The sequence below is a fragment of the Calidris pugnax genome, unplaced genomic scaffold, assembly GCF_001431845.1.
Source record: "Calidris pugnax isolate Ruff unplaced genomic scaffold, ASM143184v1 scaffold38, whole genome shotgun sequence".
In the NCBI taxonomy this organism is placed as follows: domain Eukaryota; kingdom Metazoa; phylum Chordata; class Aves; order Charadriiformes; family Scolopacidae; genus Calidris; species Calidris pugnax.
In genome coordinates this window covers 3,199,570-3,216,278 of record NW_015090995.1, presented here as the reverse complement: position 1 = coordinate 3,216,278, position 16,709 = coordinate 3,199,570, and the positions used below count along the sequence as shown (strand labels likewise).

General features: G+C 46.3%; 1 protein-coding gene across 5 annotated transcripts; it reads left to right on the top strand.

Moving 5' to 3' along the window:
* The first annotated feature begins 404 nt into the window (after window positions 1-404).
* Window positions 405-14,158, top strand: LOC106895450 (probable G-protein coupled receptor 83). Of its 5 annotated transcripts, none has more exons than XR_001413429.1 (7): window positions 405-1,295; window positions 3,413-3,538; window positions 4,865-4,998; window positions 5,535-7,583; window positions 8,947-9,364; window positions 13,556-13,795; window positions 14,087-14,158. XR_001413429.1 is itself a non-coding variant. In XM_014954884.1 (4 exons), the coding sequence occupies exons 1-4, from the start codon at window positions 900-902 to the stop codon at window positions 6,157-6,159; spliced, it is 1,281 nt and encodes a 426-aa protein (XP_014810370.1). In that variant the 5' UTR covers window positions 405-899; the 3' UTR covers window positions 6,160-7,943. The 5 variants fall into 5 exon arrangements, 1 of the variants encoding a protein (XP_014810370.1); XR_001413430.1 differs by lacking the exon at window positions 14,087-14,158 and having other exon boundaries at window positions 8,947-9,079; window positions 9,237-9,364; window positions 13,556-14,053; XR_001413428.1 differs by lacking the exon at window positions 14,087-14,158 and having other exon boundaries at window positions 9,237-9,364; window positions 13,556-14,053.
* Window positions 14,159-16,709: the final 2,551 nt, after the last annotated feature.

The window sequence follows — 16,709 nt, the reverse complement described above, 5'->3', positions numbered from 1 at the left end:
GCCAGGGGAGAGTGAGAAGGAGACACTGCCAGGCACAAAGCTGGGAGCTCTCTGGAGGCAGAAATCCTACAATATTCTCTGCTAAAACTCTGGAACAGAGAGAAAGGAAGATGCTGCAGGTTAGTAAGGATGTTTCACCCCACGAGCTGTTGTGCTGGGTACCCAGAGAGGCAGAGGAGAAGGAAGAGGGAGGGAAGATGAGAGCACATCCACTCCCTCTGCGTTTTGCTGCTCTGCCAGATCTGCACATGTCAGCCTCTCCCATCGTCAATGTGTGGGGTTGCAATCCACCTCAGGAGAAAACTAGGAAGAGATACACTATTGGCTATTTCATATGCGGTGTGTCATCTGGCAGGCTGTATATATCACAGGGAAAGCAGGGACCACTCAGCCTCTGAGCAAAGCTGCTTCACTGTATGGCTCAGAGACACTTTGAGGATGGAGAAAAAAGGGAAAGGCAGCCCTGGCTTTTCTGATTCCGACAAGCTCTAAAAACTCTTGAGAAATGGAGACCTGACAGATGAAGGACTATGTGGAAAACCAATAGAGCAGATTTCCAAGGAGGAGTTGCGGGAGAGGAGCAGAACAGCACCCAAAGGGGAATATTCACTAGGATTTCTTCCTAGTGTTTGGGGATCTCTGATATTTCCACACCTGAAGCAGCTTCTGTAAATAAGACATATGGGACTGAAAAAGGAAGAGCAGCTGGAGCATCCCTGGAGCAAAGCTCACATGTAATCAGCACAGGAAAACGGACCCATTTATCATCTCTTTTATGTAGTTTGCAGCCACAGGGCAGATATTTTAAAATGCAAGCATGTGTGTCCCCTCCTGCAATCACTGACTTCAGCAGCTGAAGGAAGGAGGGCAGAGAGGAGCGTGCAGCCTGCCCTGGGGACATGGGCAATGTTAGAGCCATGAGCAGGCACACGTGGTTCCCTTTGCAGTACATCTCCAAGCCCTTCTGGAGAGGGGAGAATCACAACACCACCAACTTCTTCTCTGCCCTGTACGGCTTCCCTAACCAATCCTTCTTCCACAGTGACTTGGACCTGGAGGACCTGGGGGACTTTGAAAGCGGCACCAGGTATGAGGGCGAGTCGCAGAGCCGGACGGTGAAGGCGCTGCTGATCGTCGCCTACTCCGTCATCATCTGCATCTCCCTCTTCGGCAACATCCTGGTGTGCCACGTGGTGATCAAGAACAAGAGGATGCACTCCGCCACCAGCCTCTTCATCGTCAACCTGGCCGTCGCCGACGTGATGATCACCATTTTGAACACCCCCTTCACGCTGGTGAGCACCCGGCTTCTCTGTGTTCTGCTGGTGTCTGTGTGTGCCTGTCAGCTGTGTGCACGTGTACTGAATGGGCTGGTAATGGGCTAATACACAGAGTTTCTTCTTGGTGTGTCCTCCCCTCCTCCCTTTTGCCTTCTGGACAAGCTGCATTCGTGCCCCCCCCCTTCCCTGACACCCCCTTGCAGGCAGGGTTGGCTGAGCAGAGCCAGGACCTCACAATCCTGTCGGGAGGCATCGCTCCTCCTCAGCTTTCCTCCTTCTTCCAGGTCGGTGGCAAGGCATGGCTATGTGCCCTTTGATGGGGGAAGGAAGCAGGGACAAGTTTGACACTCAAAAGTCCAAATAACTGCCAATTTCCTATGGAAATGAGGCAAATGAGGTCAGTCCTCCTGAAGATGATGGCAGCGAGAGCTGCCAGGTCTGTGCTTGGCGTGCCTCTTACTTGGGTGTCACGAACTGTGCTTCTTGGGGCTGACTCCCCTTTGTTTATTTTCAGTTACTAAATAATATAGGACATAAAAAAAATGTTAAAAGAATGAGGTGGGAGGAATGAAACAGATTCATTTCTTGCCCCACTGTCACCATCTATAAACACTGTGTAAGTGGAACTCTCTGTAGAGCTGAATGTGAAGCATCCCTCTGGTTTGAAAGCATCCCAAACACTCCTGCTTCAGTCCTTAGAGCTGGCCATAGTGTTCTTCCACCTTCCAAAAGCACTCCCTGAATTTATCAGTTTGAATTCACCTTTTCTTAAGTTGAGCCTGTTTCTTCGGTGGGATTTCTCTGCCTCTCTCTGATGGGATTCGTGTCCCATAATCCGTTCAGGGAAAGGATAGTGCCCTCTTGTGTGTTTGCACAACACTCTCACATTAGGCACACGTAATTAAATAACTGTAATCTCTCTTAGGAAAGAGCTTCACATCAACTTCAAAGAAACAGCACATTGCTACACATTCAGTGACGGTCATTACTACCAGAGTTGTCTCCATAGAGAAATTAATTAGATTAATTGAAAAGAGATTAGCTAGTCTTGACTAATTTTCTGTGTGGACAGATGTTTTGTAGTAAATGTGCTTTATTTCAAATTAGCTTAATCTGCTTCCAGAATGAGTTACATTAATTTGGAATAAATATTGCTCAGTCATAAATAACAAGGGAGTGAGACAACTGCCGTTATTTGGAATAATCTCTTCTGCAGAAAAGCCACGATAAGTAACACCTCTCTGGGAAATCATAAGAAATGTCCTGCTGTCCTTGTCACTGCAGCTTTGGGAGGGCTTTAAATGTTCCCTGCCTCCCTCCCTTCCCTGGGATTTCATGCCCAGGTGGAGATGGCTCCTGGACCTGCAGGGGTCAGATCAATGAGGAAGGCGGCCCAGCTTGGGAAGTGTGAGTTGCTTTTTCAACAGGAGGGTAAAATCTTCCTCTCTGCTTGCGCAACTTAATTGACACCCCTGGAATTGCTGTTGATGTATCTCACACGATGTGATGAGAGTCGGGCTTAGAGAGCAGCGTGTGAGAGAGACCCTACCACCCAGCTCCACGTCTTGTTTCTGAGCATGGGTGGCAGCTGCAGACCCCAGGGAGGGTATTGACACCGGGCAGGTGGGCAGGGATGCTCCACAGACAGGCAGTCTCTAACTCAGAGGTGTTACCTCCCTATTTCACTGCCCTCAATGATTTTTCCTTCCATGAATTTCTCTCGCTAAGTTTTGAACCCACAGAACTTTCAGCATCCACAAATTCAAACATTTTAACACTGACAGCCGTGCAGCTGGTTTTAAGGAGGCAAGCTACATTTTTTCCCTACAGAGCTGAACCAAGATTTCTTTGCATTTTCCAGAAGGGCCATGCCACATGTACACCTGCACGTGCAAACACACATACACAGGGCACTACTCAAGTGGATTTGTTTGCTCAGCATAATAAATCTCACCTCTGTTTCAAAGCCTCTCACATAGTCACTCTTTCCCCAGAAAAACTGAGTACAATGCATCTACAAAGCATGAGGAAGCTCCATTAAAGCATTTCTTCCTTACCATACTCCAGGGAAGTCTATTTGCTACTCTTCAGATAATGCACACTGTTTTAATCCAATTTTGTCTGTTCTGCAGGTGCGGTTTGTAAGCAGTACCTGGGTTTTTGGAAAGCTGATGTGTCACATAAGCAGGTTTGTCCAGTACTGCTCCGTCCACGTGTCTGTGCTGACCCTTGCTGCCATCGCTCTGGATCGGCATCAGGTAAGCAACAAACACCACCACACCTACGTTTGCTAGAAAATATAGTGCTAAATACATTGTTTTTCCCCCTTCGTTTATGAAGAGTCGTACAGTTTTTAGGTTTGCCCCATTACTTTGGGATGCCTAAGGCTGGAAGTAGTGAGAACTGTGTTACCACCTTCAGTTCAAGGGGAGAAATTCTCTTCTCTTCCCCTCCCCATATTTTTTTGGTGAACGCCAGCCAGGAAAACCTTACAGGTCAAGCAATGAGCGCAAACCAAAGGGTTTCCTTGAGAGAGCACTGGGAGAGCAGATCCTGCAAGGTGTGCTCTCAGGCAGACTGCCTATTTTCCTTGCAGGGCTGGAGTCACGGAAATAGTTGTTACTGAAAAGCAATTTCACATGACAAATGACACGGCTAGATGAAGTTCAAAACAATAATGGATTCCACTCTGATTGTCTGGGATGTGCTCCATCTGGTGTCAGAAAATTACCCTGACTGACAGAGTACAGATCATCCATTTCTGTCCTTTTTTTTTTTTACCACAAAAAGTTTGGTTGTCTGCCCATTCTATATGCAACATTACAGCTCCCGAAAGGAAAGCATTTGGATAATGATTCGTTTTAATCAGTAGATTCCGAGTTGATTGCAAAGCATGGCTTGGTATCAAGAAGTGTTTTTTTAACTAAGGGCAAACACACCACCTGCCTTTAAATTCAGGGGAGTAGGTTCCTCAGAACTGGAATTAACTAGTATGGCCCAAGGAGATAAAAATAGAAGTAAGGAGATGTCACTGAGGAAAGAGAAATCAACACTTGGCCTCTAAAAATACTGCTAGTCCTGAGAGGTACCAGAGCAGACAGATGCTCAGGGGAGTTGTAGAAGCTCGATTAAGTAGATATTTATAATGAGACTAGAAAAGACATGCGTAAAATACCAAAGGCTTCCTCAGCCAAAAGATCATTTGGATGACATGATAGGTCTATTTTTAACTATTGCTTCATTGCCTAATATAATCATCCATAGTGCACGTAGCTCAACAGATATCTAACCATCATGATCTCTGAAGCCAAACTGATGCGTGTTTCTCTGCTCAGGGCTCTGGGCCAGCAGTAACATTTAATACTTGCACATCTCTTTGCATTTTCCACCCCTGATACTCTCCAGAGTCCTGTAAAATGAGTCTGTCCTTTCTGCCTTTTAACCCTGGTGGGATGCAGAGCTGCTGCAGTACTTTGAACTTCAACGTGGGGCTGAAAGAGTGACTAAGACAGAGAAGAACGCTTACAGCTTGTTTTTATCAATTGGAGACTTTGTAAATCCTCAGGATTGGTTGTTCTCTGCAGGTCATCATGCACCCTCTCAAGCCCCGCATGTCCATGGTGAAAGGAGGGATTTGCATCATTATCATCTGGGTTATGGCCAGCTGCTTCTCCCTGCCTCATGCCATTTATCAGACTTTGACAAGATTTTATATCGGGTAAGACATTTACATGGTGCTTTTTTTAATATGACGTGCAGGTTAATCAAAACCCCACAGATTTTAAGGCACACATCTCTCCGTCTGTGTTATTAAATAGGAAAGCCTGGTGAAACAGAGAAGTCTTCCTTCTCTTTGACTGCACAGTGTGTTTCCCACAAAAGGACCATGAAAATCAATGGAATTGCTTTCAAGCCTGTTTGTTGGTTGATTTTGGCTCAGAGATTCAGCCCTGTAATTTGAGGTGGGCACAGAGGAGAGGTGCTCTTTGTCGTTAGAGGGCGCAGATGTCAATATGGATTATTGTTTTTTCTTTTCCTGGAGATGTGTTTACAATATCTTCACTGGGGCCAAAGGTCAAACTTGAAGCAAAATTTTCCATTGGAAGTGGCACTTGTCCGTGTTACTGCATGAGTTCTGCTACCTGTACCTTTACTGAAACTTTTAAGAACATCTGAGATGTTTGTGTAAGAACATCCAGGTGTTGTGTGCATCCAGTAGAGGAATTGACAGTTCTTTCTCTCTCTGCTCTTCAGGAACAGAACAATACGAATGGTTTGCCTCCCCAGCTTCCCTCCTCCTGCTGATCTTTTCTGGAAGTATTTGGACTTGACTACTTTTGTTCTCTTGTATGTCCTGCCCTTGCTTGTGATCTCCATCACCTATACCATGGTGGCCAAGAAGCTCTGGCTCAGAAATGCCATCGGGGACCTCACCATGGAGCAGTACTATGCCCATCAGCGGAAAAAGAAGATGACGCTGAAGATGCTGATGGTGGTGGTGATTGTGTTTGCAGTATGCTGGTTCCCCCTGAACTGCTACGTGGTGTTGATCTCCTGTAGGGCCATCCACAGTAGCAACGCTCTGTACTTTGCTTTTCACTGGTTTGCCATGAGCAGCACTTGCTACAACCCCTTCATTTACTGTTGGCTGAACGAAAGCTTCAGATCTGAGTTGAAGTCCTTGCTGTGTGTGTGCCGGAGAAGGAGTGCAGCCCAGAGCCACGCTCTGCAGTCCATCTCCCCCCCTTTCAGACATGCCTGGGTTGAGAACTGCCGCTATAAAAGAGGCAGCACCTGCCAAAAGGCAAGAGCATCCTCCCAGAGGAACTCTGCAAAGACAGACATATCCAGCGTTCAGCCAATTGTGGCAGAAAGCTAAATCTTTCATGTGATGGCCAGGCATCGTGTTGTAATTGCAGAAAAACTGAGTTGGAAAGGACTGCTGGAGACCACCTAGTCCAACCTTCTGCCCAAAGCAAGCTAACATCAACGTTTGACTGGGTTGTTCAGGACCTTGTCCAGTCAGGTTTTCAAAAAAATCTCCAGGGATGGACTGCCCACACGTGGGCTCCAGAATGAGGGGTGGGGAGGGAATTTTTCACCAGAACAGTCAGCAAAACTTAAGAGAACTTGTTCACAGCACACAAAATCTATCAGCGCCTAAGCAAAAAAGGGGAAAATTAGTAAAAATTACTGAAAGGAAAATTGGTTCTGTTTTACCTCAAACTGGGACACCTACACTGATTATGCACATGCCAACTGGTGCACACTGTTTTAAAGTAGATGGCTGTTCGTGCATATAGAAACATTGCATTGATGCCTTCTTTTTATTTATTTGCAATTTATCCAAGATGAGTAACATTTAAAGCCATTCTCAAACGTATACCCAGCACCTGTCAGCTGCTTTCTCTGCTGTTGGAGATCTATGGCTCTGCCTCTCCTCCTCCCTGTGTCCCACGACGGCTGGCCCTGCCTGCCAGTGCAGGGGGAAAAGATTCAAAAATCACCACTGGAATGCAGCTTAGAAGCAGGACAGAAAAAACTTGCTCCATTTTTGCAGGTGTTCTTCTTTCAGTGGCTTGTTTTATTCTGTAAGGACTACCAGTAGTCACCTCAAAATGCTGCTTATTCTGCAATCTGTGGACAAGAGAGAAATTATGCAAGTGAGCTTATTCTCAAACATGAGCTAGCTGAGGGATCAGCCCTTTCTTAAAACATATACCAAATGTCATTTTGCTAAGGACTAAACTAATGCCCACTCACAAAACACCACCAGCCACCCAATAAATAGAAATGATTCCAGAGGAATTTTTTATTTTTGCACTTTCTACTATGTTGCTTTTTTGATGGATTTCTATTATCTATTCTATACTAAATTGGAGGTCAGATGTGGTGTTTAGATGTGGTGTTGGGGGATATGGTGTAGGGGGAGAACTTCATAGAGTAGGGTTGGTGGTTGGACTCAATGATCTCAAGGATTTTTTCTAACCTGAATGACTCTACAATTCTATGTTGACAGTCAAAATCATTTTACGGAGCTTGTACCAGTGGAGACACCAGTTTGAGTCTAATAGCTTGGCAGTCATGTCCACTGGTCCCAGCAAGTTAAGCTGTTGACCTGAGGGCAGCTCCCCAGGCTGGATGCCAGCCCAATGTTGGGTACGTTTGGAGGAAGCCCTCAGGGACTGTGGACTTCAGACACCAATGTCCCTACCTGACCTTCCAAATTAGGGGTGGTCAGTTGCCAGCCCAGCGATAGGAACTGGGATGTGACCAGTTTCTCTAGCACTGGGAGCACTGGAGGTGAGTAAATGGGAGGGGTATCACTCTGTGGGTGGGGAAGAGTGGGTTCCAGACTCACCTAAGTGCTGTAAGGTCCGCACAAATAAACTGCACAAATATAGCTCTTTACCTATTTTGTGAAAAATGTTGTAGTTAAGAATAAAACCAGTATGCAAGCACCCAGAGGTGGTAAAGTCTGAATTGTCTTGCCAGGATGTATCTGGAGAGGGGTGCTGGCCAGTAGGTACCTGTTCTGCTGATATATGTATATGCAGGGCTTTGCTATAGTCCCTAGGCTTTCCCTCAAGAACATCTCACATCATTATATTTCCTAAGAAAACCATATATTGCCATATTTTAACACTGTTCATTGAGATTTCTTTAGAGTAAGGTCTGCATTTTTTTCAGTTCCAGTAATATTTTACTTTTTTACCAGCCCTCAAGAACTGTGTCCTTTTGTGGCGTGCCAGTCTGTCTATCTGTCTGTCCTGGAGTCAACCCGCTGGGCAGCAGTGATAACTGCTTGGCAGCTGCCAAACAGGGCACCCTGCTTTGCCCCAGGTGGAACCTGCATTCTGACTCCAGGTGTTAGCAACAGATCTGCCCTTTTTTAAAACCAAAAGGCAGGAGGCGGGCGGGGGGAGGGAAAAGTTGGCAGTAGATAAAAGAGTTCATTTGTAAACCTTTATACACTTCCCCCGCTCAATAAATCTGAGCATCTGATAATGTGCCACAGCGATTGCCTCAAATACTGATACTTGCATTCCTGCTGCTCTGGGTGGTGATGGAGGGCTTTCAGCAGCGTTTATCCCGTTGGGAGCTCTGGCTCCGATACGTAATGGAATAGCTGAGATTCCTCGGCGTGTGGGCAAGCGGGCGCACCGGACAGCCGGGGCAGGCAGCTGCTGGTCTGACTGGTCACAGTGGGAGCCAGCCCTGGCATTTCAGAGCTGGATTTGGATCCCCAGTGAGAAATACCAGGTGGGAGCATGTGGCCAGCTCCAAACTGTGAAAATTCCCCAAAACTGCATTTTTCTCTTCCTCAGAAAAAAATACTCGGTTTCCTTATTTGTGTCCATTCAGGCTGGCTTGGCCTTCGTGATTGCGAAGGATTTAGTCTCAAAAGACAGTGAAAGGAAAATTACTTTCATCCTTTCTGTGCAAAATAATACTAATTACGCTTCTACAGCTTGGCATCTCCACTGAAGACTAGCAGTTTGCTGCAGTTGCAAATCTGAGCGAAAGACTATTTCAATTTGGAAAATAAGATGCTTGGATAGGTACAAGAATGTTACTGTGTGACCTGAGAATGTATTTGCATCTAAAAAAGAAACTGTGAAGGTGAGGAAAGAGAAGCGTAACACAAATCTTGCCTCTTCCTAAGATAATTTTGGGAAGGGGAGAGGACAGAAGAGCATCAGACAAGGAACAGAGACCTCACATGGCTTGAAATACTGTGAAACACCCTGGCATTTCCAAGGCTTGTGCTGCAAGTAAATGGTCCCCTCCTACAAAAGGTGATTACTTGTCCCTACTGCGTGTATTCAGAATTACTCTGCAGAAGGATGAGCTTAGGGGAGGAAACTGAATTAGAAAAAATCACTTGAGAGAACAAGCACCCAAGACTCAGATGTCTCCTCCAATTCACTGACAAGAAATGTGTTTTTTTAACAGACTTTCTCCTGCGGGCTTTATCATGTGAGCCTTCATTTTGTCTACGCTAATGAAGAAGTGTAAATGGAGATCTGAATGGGGCTGGCTCAGTGGAGGCAGACGTCTGAGTCTTTCATTTTATGTTACAAGTAAGTAACAGCATAAACCTGATATTACTACTAAGTTGATTTTTTCACTGTGTGGAAAATTTGGAATTCATAACACTGCAAATGGCATTTCTGTAATGTAACTGTCTGGAGGGTCTCTATAAACAAGATGTCTCTTGTTAAAAAACAGACAAACAAACAAACCACAAACCCAAATACAACATTGTTAAGGTGAATAATTTAATGAAACGTCTTCTCATTCAAATACTCTTTTTACATTGGAAAAAGATCAATGAAACTAAATAATGCAGTTCGCATGGAAATCCCAATGGACTCCCAGAGAACTCTTTACTCCAGAACAAATAAACCAGACAGAGTCTGTTCTTGCTACTCGTCTTTTTAGTAGGACATCAAGCTGGGTCAGGCTTCCTTCAGCCTTTGCACAGAGGGATCCACGGTGTACACCCAGGTGAAAGCCAGAGTCAGCCTGTGTGACAGCAGAGGGTGTGCAGAGATGTCCCTCACCTGGAAAGGGGTCTCTAAGGGACAGTTTGCTCCCAGACAGAAATCTGACATTGGCTTCCTAACTGCACATCCTTGCTTGGGTTAGAATCTGCAGTTAGGCAGTGTTGAGCTTCCTTTAAAAAATATTATTTCCTTGAGGCCATTGTCAAAAGCTTACATTTTTGTAGAAGTCTGGCAAACTTCGCCATCATTATATGCAGCCTTCTGCTGGGGGCTCTTGCTTTAACATGAGCTCTGTCAAAATTTCCATATGGTTGTAATACAACAAGATTCGATTCACCGATGTTTTTTGTGGAGCTGATAACAGCCAAATAAAATACCTCCTTTAGGACCCTCTCTCTCCTGTGGAATTTATTGGAAAAAAAACCAGAATTAACTTTAAAATTTTGGATTGGAGGTATCCCCTCTTGGTTACGTACCTGAGGATTAGCAGGAAAGCAGACTGCTGCTCCTGACAGTCTCAAAACTACCACCAATACTTATGTCCGCATGTGTTTTGACATCTTTCAGAGTGAAAAGCCCTTTTGTGAAACGCAGAGCTATGATCACCCAGTTGAGGAGTCAGCCAGGGACGTGTGCTGGCTGTAAATGCCCTCAGGCTTCCATGCCTTTCATCGCAGCTCTTTGCAGCAAACAGTTGATCTCGGCAGCACTTCTCCTCACCTGGGTGCCTCAATCCAGCCAGCAGCATGGGCACGTCTAACTCAAATTAAACTCTTATTTTCCAGTAAGCACTACCATGAGTGGAAGCACAGCTCAAATTCCTGTGCATTTCTCCCAAGTGCTCCTCCCAGGATCCTCAGCTATCTCGTGGGTCTCCTTCCCCTCAGTGGGGACCTCGCTCTCTCCATCACCTTCCACCAAGCAAATAGGGTAGGAAAGGTGCACCACTGAGGCTGCTATATCTCTGCCACCCTTCTTTGAAACTGGTTAATGAAGTCATATTTTTTATTTGGGAGGAACTGCTTGGTAACAACACATGCAGTGGGATTGTGCAAGACCAGGTCTCTTTGAGCAAAGCTGGAAGTACAACCCCAAAGCCTCAGGCAGGGAACCTGGTTACCAAAGATGCTACATCAAATCCTAGCTCCACACCTCCTGAAAAAAGGCAATATGCCATATATAGAGTGCCCTGCATCTACATTAAAATAGCTCTGTGGTATTCAAAGTGTTAAAAGACAACTATACTAAAAGAAAACATTTTATTGTCATCTCTGAAGAGCTGTTTCTTACACCTCTCCTTTTGAAGAAAGTTTACAAGCAGAATAATGAATAGTGAATCATTTAACCAGCTCTGATCAGCTTCACGCAGCTCCAGAAGGGTCAGAAGGTGCCCTTTCTTGAGAGGGCTCTGAGGTGTGTAAATATTTTAAGTCACTGAATACAGTGACATGAATATAGACACCGAGCGATGAGGCTGAGTACCCCACAGCATCACAGCATTTTGTTTGTACTAGAAGGTGGGTCAGGCAGAATAAAGATCAGTCCCTTTCTGTATGACCTTGGTGAAAAAAAACCCTTTTAGGAAGAGTTAATGCAGCACAAACATAGGAAGGTCCCAAGGAGACCCTCTGCCCCATGTGCCCCAGCACAGGGGATGCCACCCATGCAAGGAGCTGAGCAGGAGAGCAGTCAGAGCACCCAGTCCCGGTGTCCTGCCTGTCCCACACCTTCAGCCAGGGCTGGCAGTGAGCAAGGAAACCAGATTTCCAACATCTCCCCTCTACATCACTCCATCTAAGGCGGTGCAGCAGGGAAAGAAGTAAATGACTTTGTTTTACACTGAAAGTAATGGCTCCCATTTGGATACTGACCTGCATGGCCTGGGTTGTGGCTCAATATTTTATAGCATCTGACAGAGGTTTAATAGCATATGATGGTGTGAAATGGGCTGTGAAACCAGAGCAAGACCTCTGTAAAAGGGGTTCCATGAAAATGATTTTTTTTTCCACTAGGGAAAAAAAAAAAGGTGTGCTCTTAAGAGCAGAGCTCCGTGAAGAACAATATTGTCATGTGGCATGACAGAAACACCTGTCATCCTGAGTAATGCAGGTAAAGCAAGCTTGGCACTAAATAACTTATTTTCACATGGAACTGTCTTTTTTGTGTGCAAATAATCTGTGCCATACCACATAGTGCTGGGGAAACAACCTTATGTCTTCCTAAAAGACGGGAAAAACAAAATATCAAAGGTCTTAAAATGACACTGCTTCCCATGGATGTTTTTCCCTCCTCTAGTAAAAGCTAAAAGCAACGAAAGCTGTTTCTTTTCTCTCCTCCATAACCTGAGTCAAAGGTCCTGAAATTCAATGGAGAAGCCCTCACTGATTTCAGACAGTGCTGCCTGGAGGGTCCGGCACGGGAGACGTTGTGTTTGCTCTGTGAACTTGTCCCCAGCATCAGAGGGAAAGGTGGAATAAGTGTCCTTACATTCTCCTGGTGCAGGACCACCACACCACAGACCACAGGGGATTATTAGTCACATCCTGAGCTATTAGAATCCCACCTGTTAATTGGGTTCGCTTCACAGTACCATCAAAGTGCAAAGCAGTATGGCGCTCTCCTAATCAAGACTTTATTCTGATGTAGAAAGAGAGAGATATACGTAAGTGAGAGAAACAGGGAAATTTATCCATCCATAGAGGGACCTTCTCATTTTGCCTTTAACTGTGGTAAGGAGAAATCTGAAGATTTGCTGGTAAGGCTCTCCTAAGCACAGTACTCTAAACATGTCAGACTGGTAACCTAAATTTAGACTCCATTTAGATTGTTTCTATTACTAAATAATTCAGTGTTAGTCGTGCAGGAGACAAGCTTGCCAGTAGAATAATTATTAGCTAATTGTGTAATTATTAAGCTGGGAAAACCAATAGCAACTTTAGTTCTACTGTGGACTTTGTCCATTTTTTGAATTTTTTGGTCACTGACTCAGATTCAAGAATTGCTCCATGTTGATGATTTTTTTCTTTACAAGGAGTGCTTTAACTCTCATGGTGTCTCTATTTGTGCAGAGATTAGTGTCTGATAAGGTGAGGAAGAGTCACCTGATATTTTACATGGCAAAATGGGAAGTAATTTTATTTTTTGCCTAGGAGAACAAAATTCTCAGCTTTATCAAGTGGAAAACTCTCATCTGTGGCATCTGCACTGAACCTTAAACTGTTCCTAATTAATTTTCATTTTTTAACATTGTCCTGACAAGAAGTGGGCAAGAGTAAATGGGATTTGTATTGACATTCATCTCCTAGAAACCTGGTGTAAAGCTGTCCCACTGATTAATTAAAAACCCCCAGGCTGTTTATTGGCAAGGTGCTGTTCCTGGGTGTAACACCACAAAGAAAGATGTGAAAGCGTGTCTTCAAAAACGGGGACACTGTGAGGAGAAGTGTGATGGGGAGCCAAGGGGGGGTACTGAGCTCGTGAGAGGTCTGAGGACCCGGAGGGTGGCACGCAACACGTGCTCCGTTATGTCTCGTCTCTCACCCACAGTAAATCCAAAGGCCCGGAAGTTCGGAGACTATTTTTTGGCTGGAATGTGTCCCACTGAGGTCCTGGCATTGTTGAAGGTCTTGTAATTCTTTGTAAGATTAGCATTACCAACACTGCTCGTTTATTTCACTTCTTTCACTGCACTTCAGCGGGCACCTCTGTTTATTTGCTAAAATGCAGGGGTTTATTTCTCTTGTCTTTTGCTTTGCTTTTTTCCAGAATATGTCAATGAGGTATGGAACAGACTTTTCAGGTGAGAAAACTGATGGCCTCCATCACTGCCAACTCAAACGTTACTGACCCACCTGCAGTAACTTGGAAGTAACTTCTGCAGGTTTTGCCTTGCTGCTCCAAAGCTCACTTAGCACGTTATTTCCCCAAGGAAGTTCTACGTTACATAAGCATGAAAATATAGCAGGTCTCATCTACATGAAAGCTTCCATGAAACCCAGACCCGAGGTACTAATAATTAATAACTGGCTCTGAATCAGAGCCATGAAGAAGCACAACTGCCAACATTGTTAAACAGAATAATGAGTTTCAGGATGTTCCCAGTAACACTCCTGTATATTTACTGGAGTGTACTCCTGTACTCTTACTAAAGACCCATCTTAATAAAGCTTTCTTGTAGCATGTTGAGAGAGAAAGACGCTGCTTTCTTCTTTTTCCATTATGCCCTACTTCAGACAAATGTTTGTGCTACATTTTTACTTTTCAACTCGGTCCAAATTGAGTTTTATTTGTTTATAGGGTGGAGAAAAATCCCTGGAGCATCCCGGGGCTGTGAATGACTCAGCAGGGGAGAGCGTGGGTCCCTCTCCATGTCCAGCTTCACGCGTGGCACCCACCCGCTGTTGGGTTGAGTGTGTCTGAGCAGTGTGGCAATGAGAAAAAGCAAAAAAGGGTCCAAGACAAGGAGGTAATAAAAATGTTGTTCCATGAAATCATACTTGTATTTAAAGTGCATGAAGTCCAGAGGGCAGGAAAAATGCTCTGAGGATCAGATCAAAGTGGCTTTGAGAACTCACTGTTAATGAAAAAGCATCCAAGATTCTTGTTATTCCTGTAGTTTCCTGCTCGGATTCAAGCCTTGTGTAGTAAATGCCATTTGCTGCTCTTCCAGAAACAAAGAAAATTGGTGTCCTGCAGGAAGTCTTCATGGTGCGAGTGATTCCTGCAGGACAGGGCGTTGTGGTCCCCACCTGTGCTCCCTGCGTTGACGAGGTCTTGGCTGGTCTTCTCCTGGCTGGGGGGCGGATTTCACAACCTCCACCTATCCCACCTCCCTGCAGCTGCAGACACTGAGCCACAACCACTCACAGACTAGGAAGAAAGATGCTTTTTACACAGAAGAGCAAGGTCTGGAATAATATTTGCACCTCCAGCTTTGCTGCAGGTGCTCTCAGTGACAGGGAGGTGAGGACCCAATCATCAACATTTGCTTTTTCCCCACAGATACCGAAAAGGTGGGTGGGTGGGTGGCTTCACCATCATCCCAGAGCTGGTGGGGTTCATAATGCACATGGTATAAGCACTGCAATAACTTGAAGGCTCCAACTCCTACCTTGCTGGCCACCGGCATTGCCAGGAGGAACCCTGGCTGCAGCTCATGGCCAGCAGAGCCAGGGGGCACTGGGATGGCTGGCAAGAAGAAACAAGGAGGTTGGATGAGAAGAGTTTCCTCAGGTAAAGAATAGATACATCAAGGGAAAAATAGCTTGCCTGGATTTCCACAGTATGAGGAGCAGATTTCTGGTAATTTTATCAGCAAGTTTAACATCATCTCTGATCCCACCACAGAATAAAATTAAGCTATAGGTTTAAATTTAAGCTATGGGTCCGTGTCCTGGTGAGTTGCTTTGAAAGGTGTGTTGTGGCAATGGCTGCACTTAAACCGACCCTATTTTCTTCCGTCAGCACGTGTTACTGGTGGCCACTTCTTTTTCAAGAGAGGAGATTAAGTGAAAATATACCCACAAAAACGCGAGGAGCGGGGATTACTGACTCCATCCCCAGCGAACCACTGAGTAGACGCTTCTATGTTTCCCAAAATACCGCGCAAAGAGGTGGGCGCCGAACCCCCCTCGCCCCGTCCCTTCCCGCGGGAGGCGCCAGGGGGCGCTGCGGCACCGCGGGCGCGGAGGCGGGGGGGTGCTGCGGGGGGAGCGGGTGTGTCCCCCCCCGCCCCGCTCTTCCGCCCATCCTCCGCCCTGCCCCGCATCCCCCGCACTCACACTCGTACCCCCTGCCCACCCACCCCCCAAAAACGGGAACCCGAAGGGGCCGCCGGTGGGGGAGCTACCGATCAAAGGAGTTGGCTGGATGGTGGCATCCAGAGGGTGGTACTCAATGGCTCGGGGTCCAGGTGGAGAGTGGTGACAAGTGGTGTCCCTCAGGGGTCCGTGCTGGGACCGATGCTGTTTAACATTTTTATCAATGATACAGACAGAGGGCTTGAGAGCACCATCAGCAAGTTTGCAGATGACCCCAGCTGGGTGGTGTTGTTGATACACCAGAGGGATGGGATGTCATTCAGAGGGACCTGGACAGGCTGGAGAGGTGGGCCCAGGTGAACCTCATGAGGTTCAACAAGAGCAAGTGCAGGGTTCTGCACCTGGGCTGGAACAATCCTGGCTCTCAACACAGACTGGGGGATGAGGTATTAGAAAGCAGCCCCAAGAAAAGGGACTCTGGCATCCAGAGGGTGGTACTCAATGGCTCGGGGTCCAGGTGGAGAGTGGTGACAAGTGGTGTCCCTCAGGGGTCCGTGCTGGGACCGATGCTGTTTAACATTTTTATCAATGATACAGACAGAGGGCTTGAGAGCACCATCAGCAAGTTTGCAGATGACCCCAGCTGGGTGGTGTTGTTGATACACCAGAGGGATGGGATGTCATTCAGAGGGACCTGGACAGGCTGGAGAGGTGGGCCCAGGTGAACCTCATGAGGTTCAACAAGAGCAAGTGCAGGGTTCTGCACCTGGGCTGGAACAATCCTGGCTCTCAACACAGACTGGGGGATGAGGTATTAGAAAGCAGCCCCAAGAAAAGGGACTCGGGGGTGCTGGTGGATGAGAAGCTGGACATGAGCAGGCAGTGGGCACTTGCAGCCCAGAAGGCCAACCACATCCTGGGCTGCATCAAAAGAAGCATTGCCAGCAGGTCCAGAGAGGGGATTCTGCCACTTTACTCTGCTCTGGTGAGACCTCACCTGGAGTATTGTGTGCAGGTCTGGAGCCCTCGATATAGGAAGGACATGGACCTGATGGAGCAGGTCCAGAGCAGGGCCACCAAAATGATCAGGGGGTTGGAGCACCTCTGCTACGAGGACAGGCTGAGGGAGCTGGGGTTGTTCAGCCTGGAGAAGAGGAGGT

What these genes read in the sequence shown, in the direction of transcription:
- LOC106895450 (XM_014954884.1), top strand. Translation starts at nt 900, where the DNA reads ATGGGCAATGTTAGAGCCATGAGCAGGCACACGTGGTTCCCTTTGCAG. An exon ending in TCGCTCTGGATCGGCATCAG is followed by an intron (nt 3,539 to 4,864) that starts GTAAGCAACAAA and finishes TGTTCTCTGCAG; the next exon opens with GTCATCATGCACCCTCTCAA. An exon ending in TTGACAAGATTTTATATCGG is followed by an intron (nt 4,999 to 5,534) that starts GTAAGACATTTA and finishes TCTGCTCTTCAG; the next exon opens with GAACAGAACAATACGAATGG.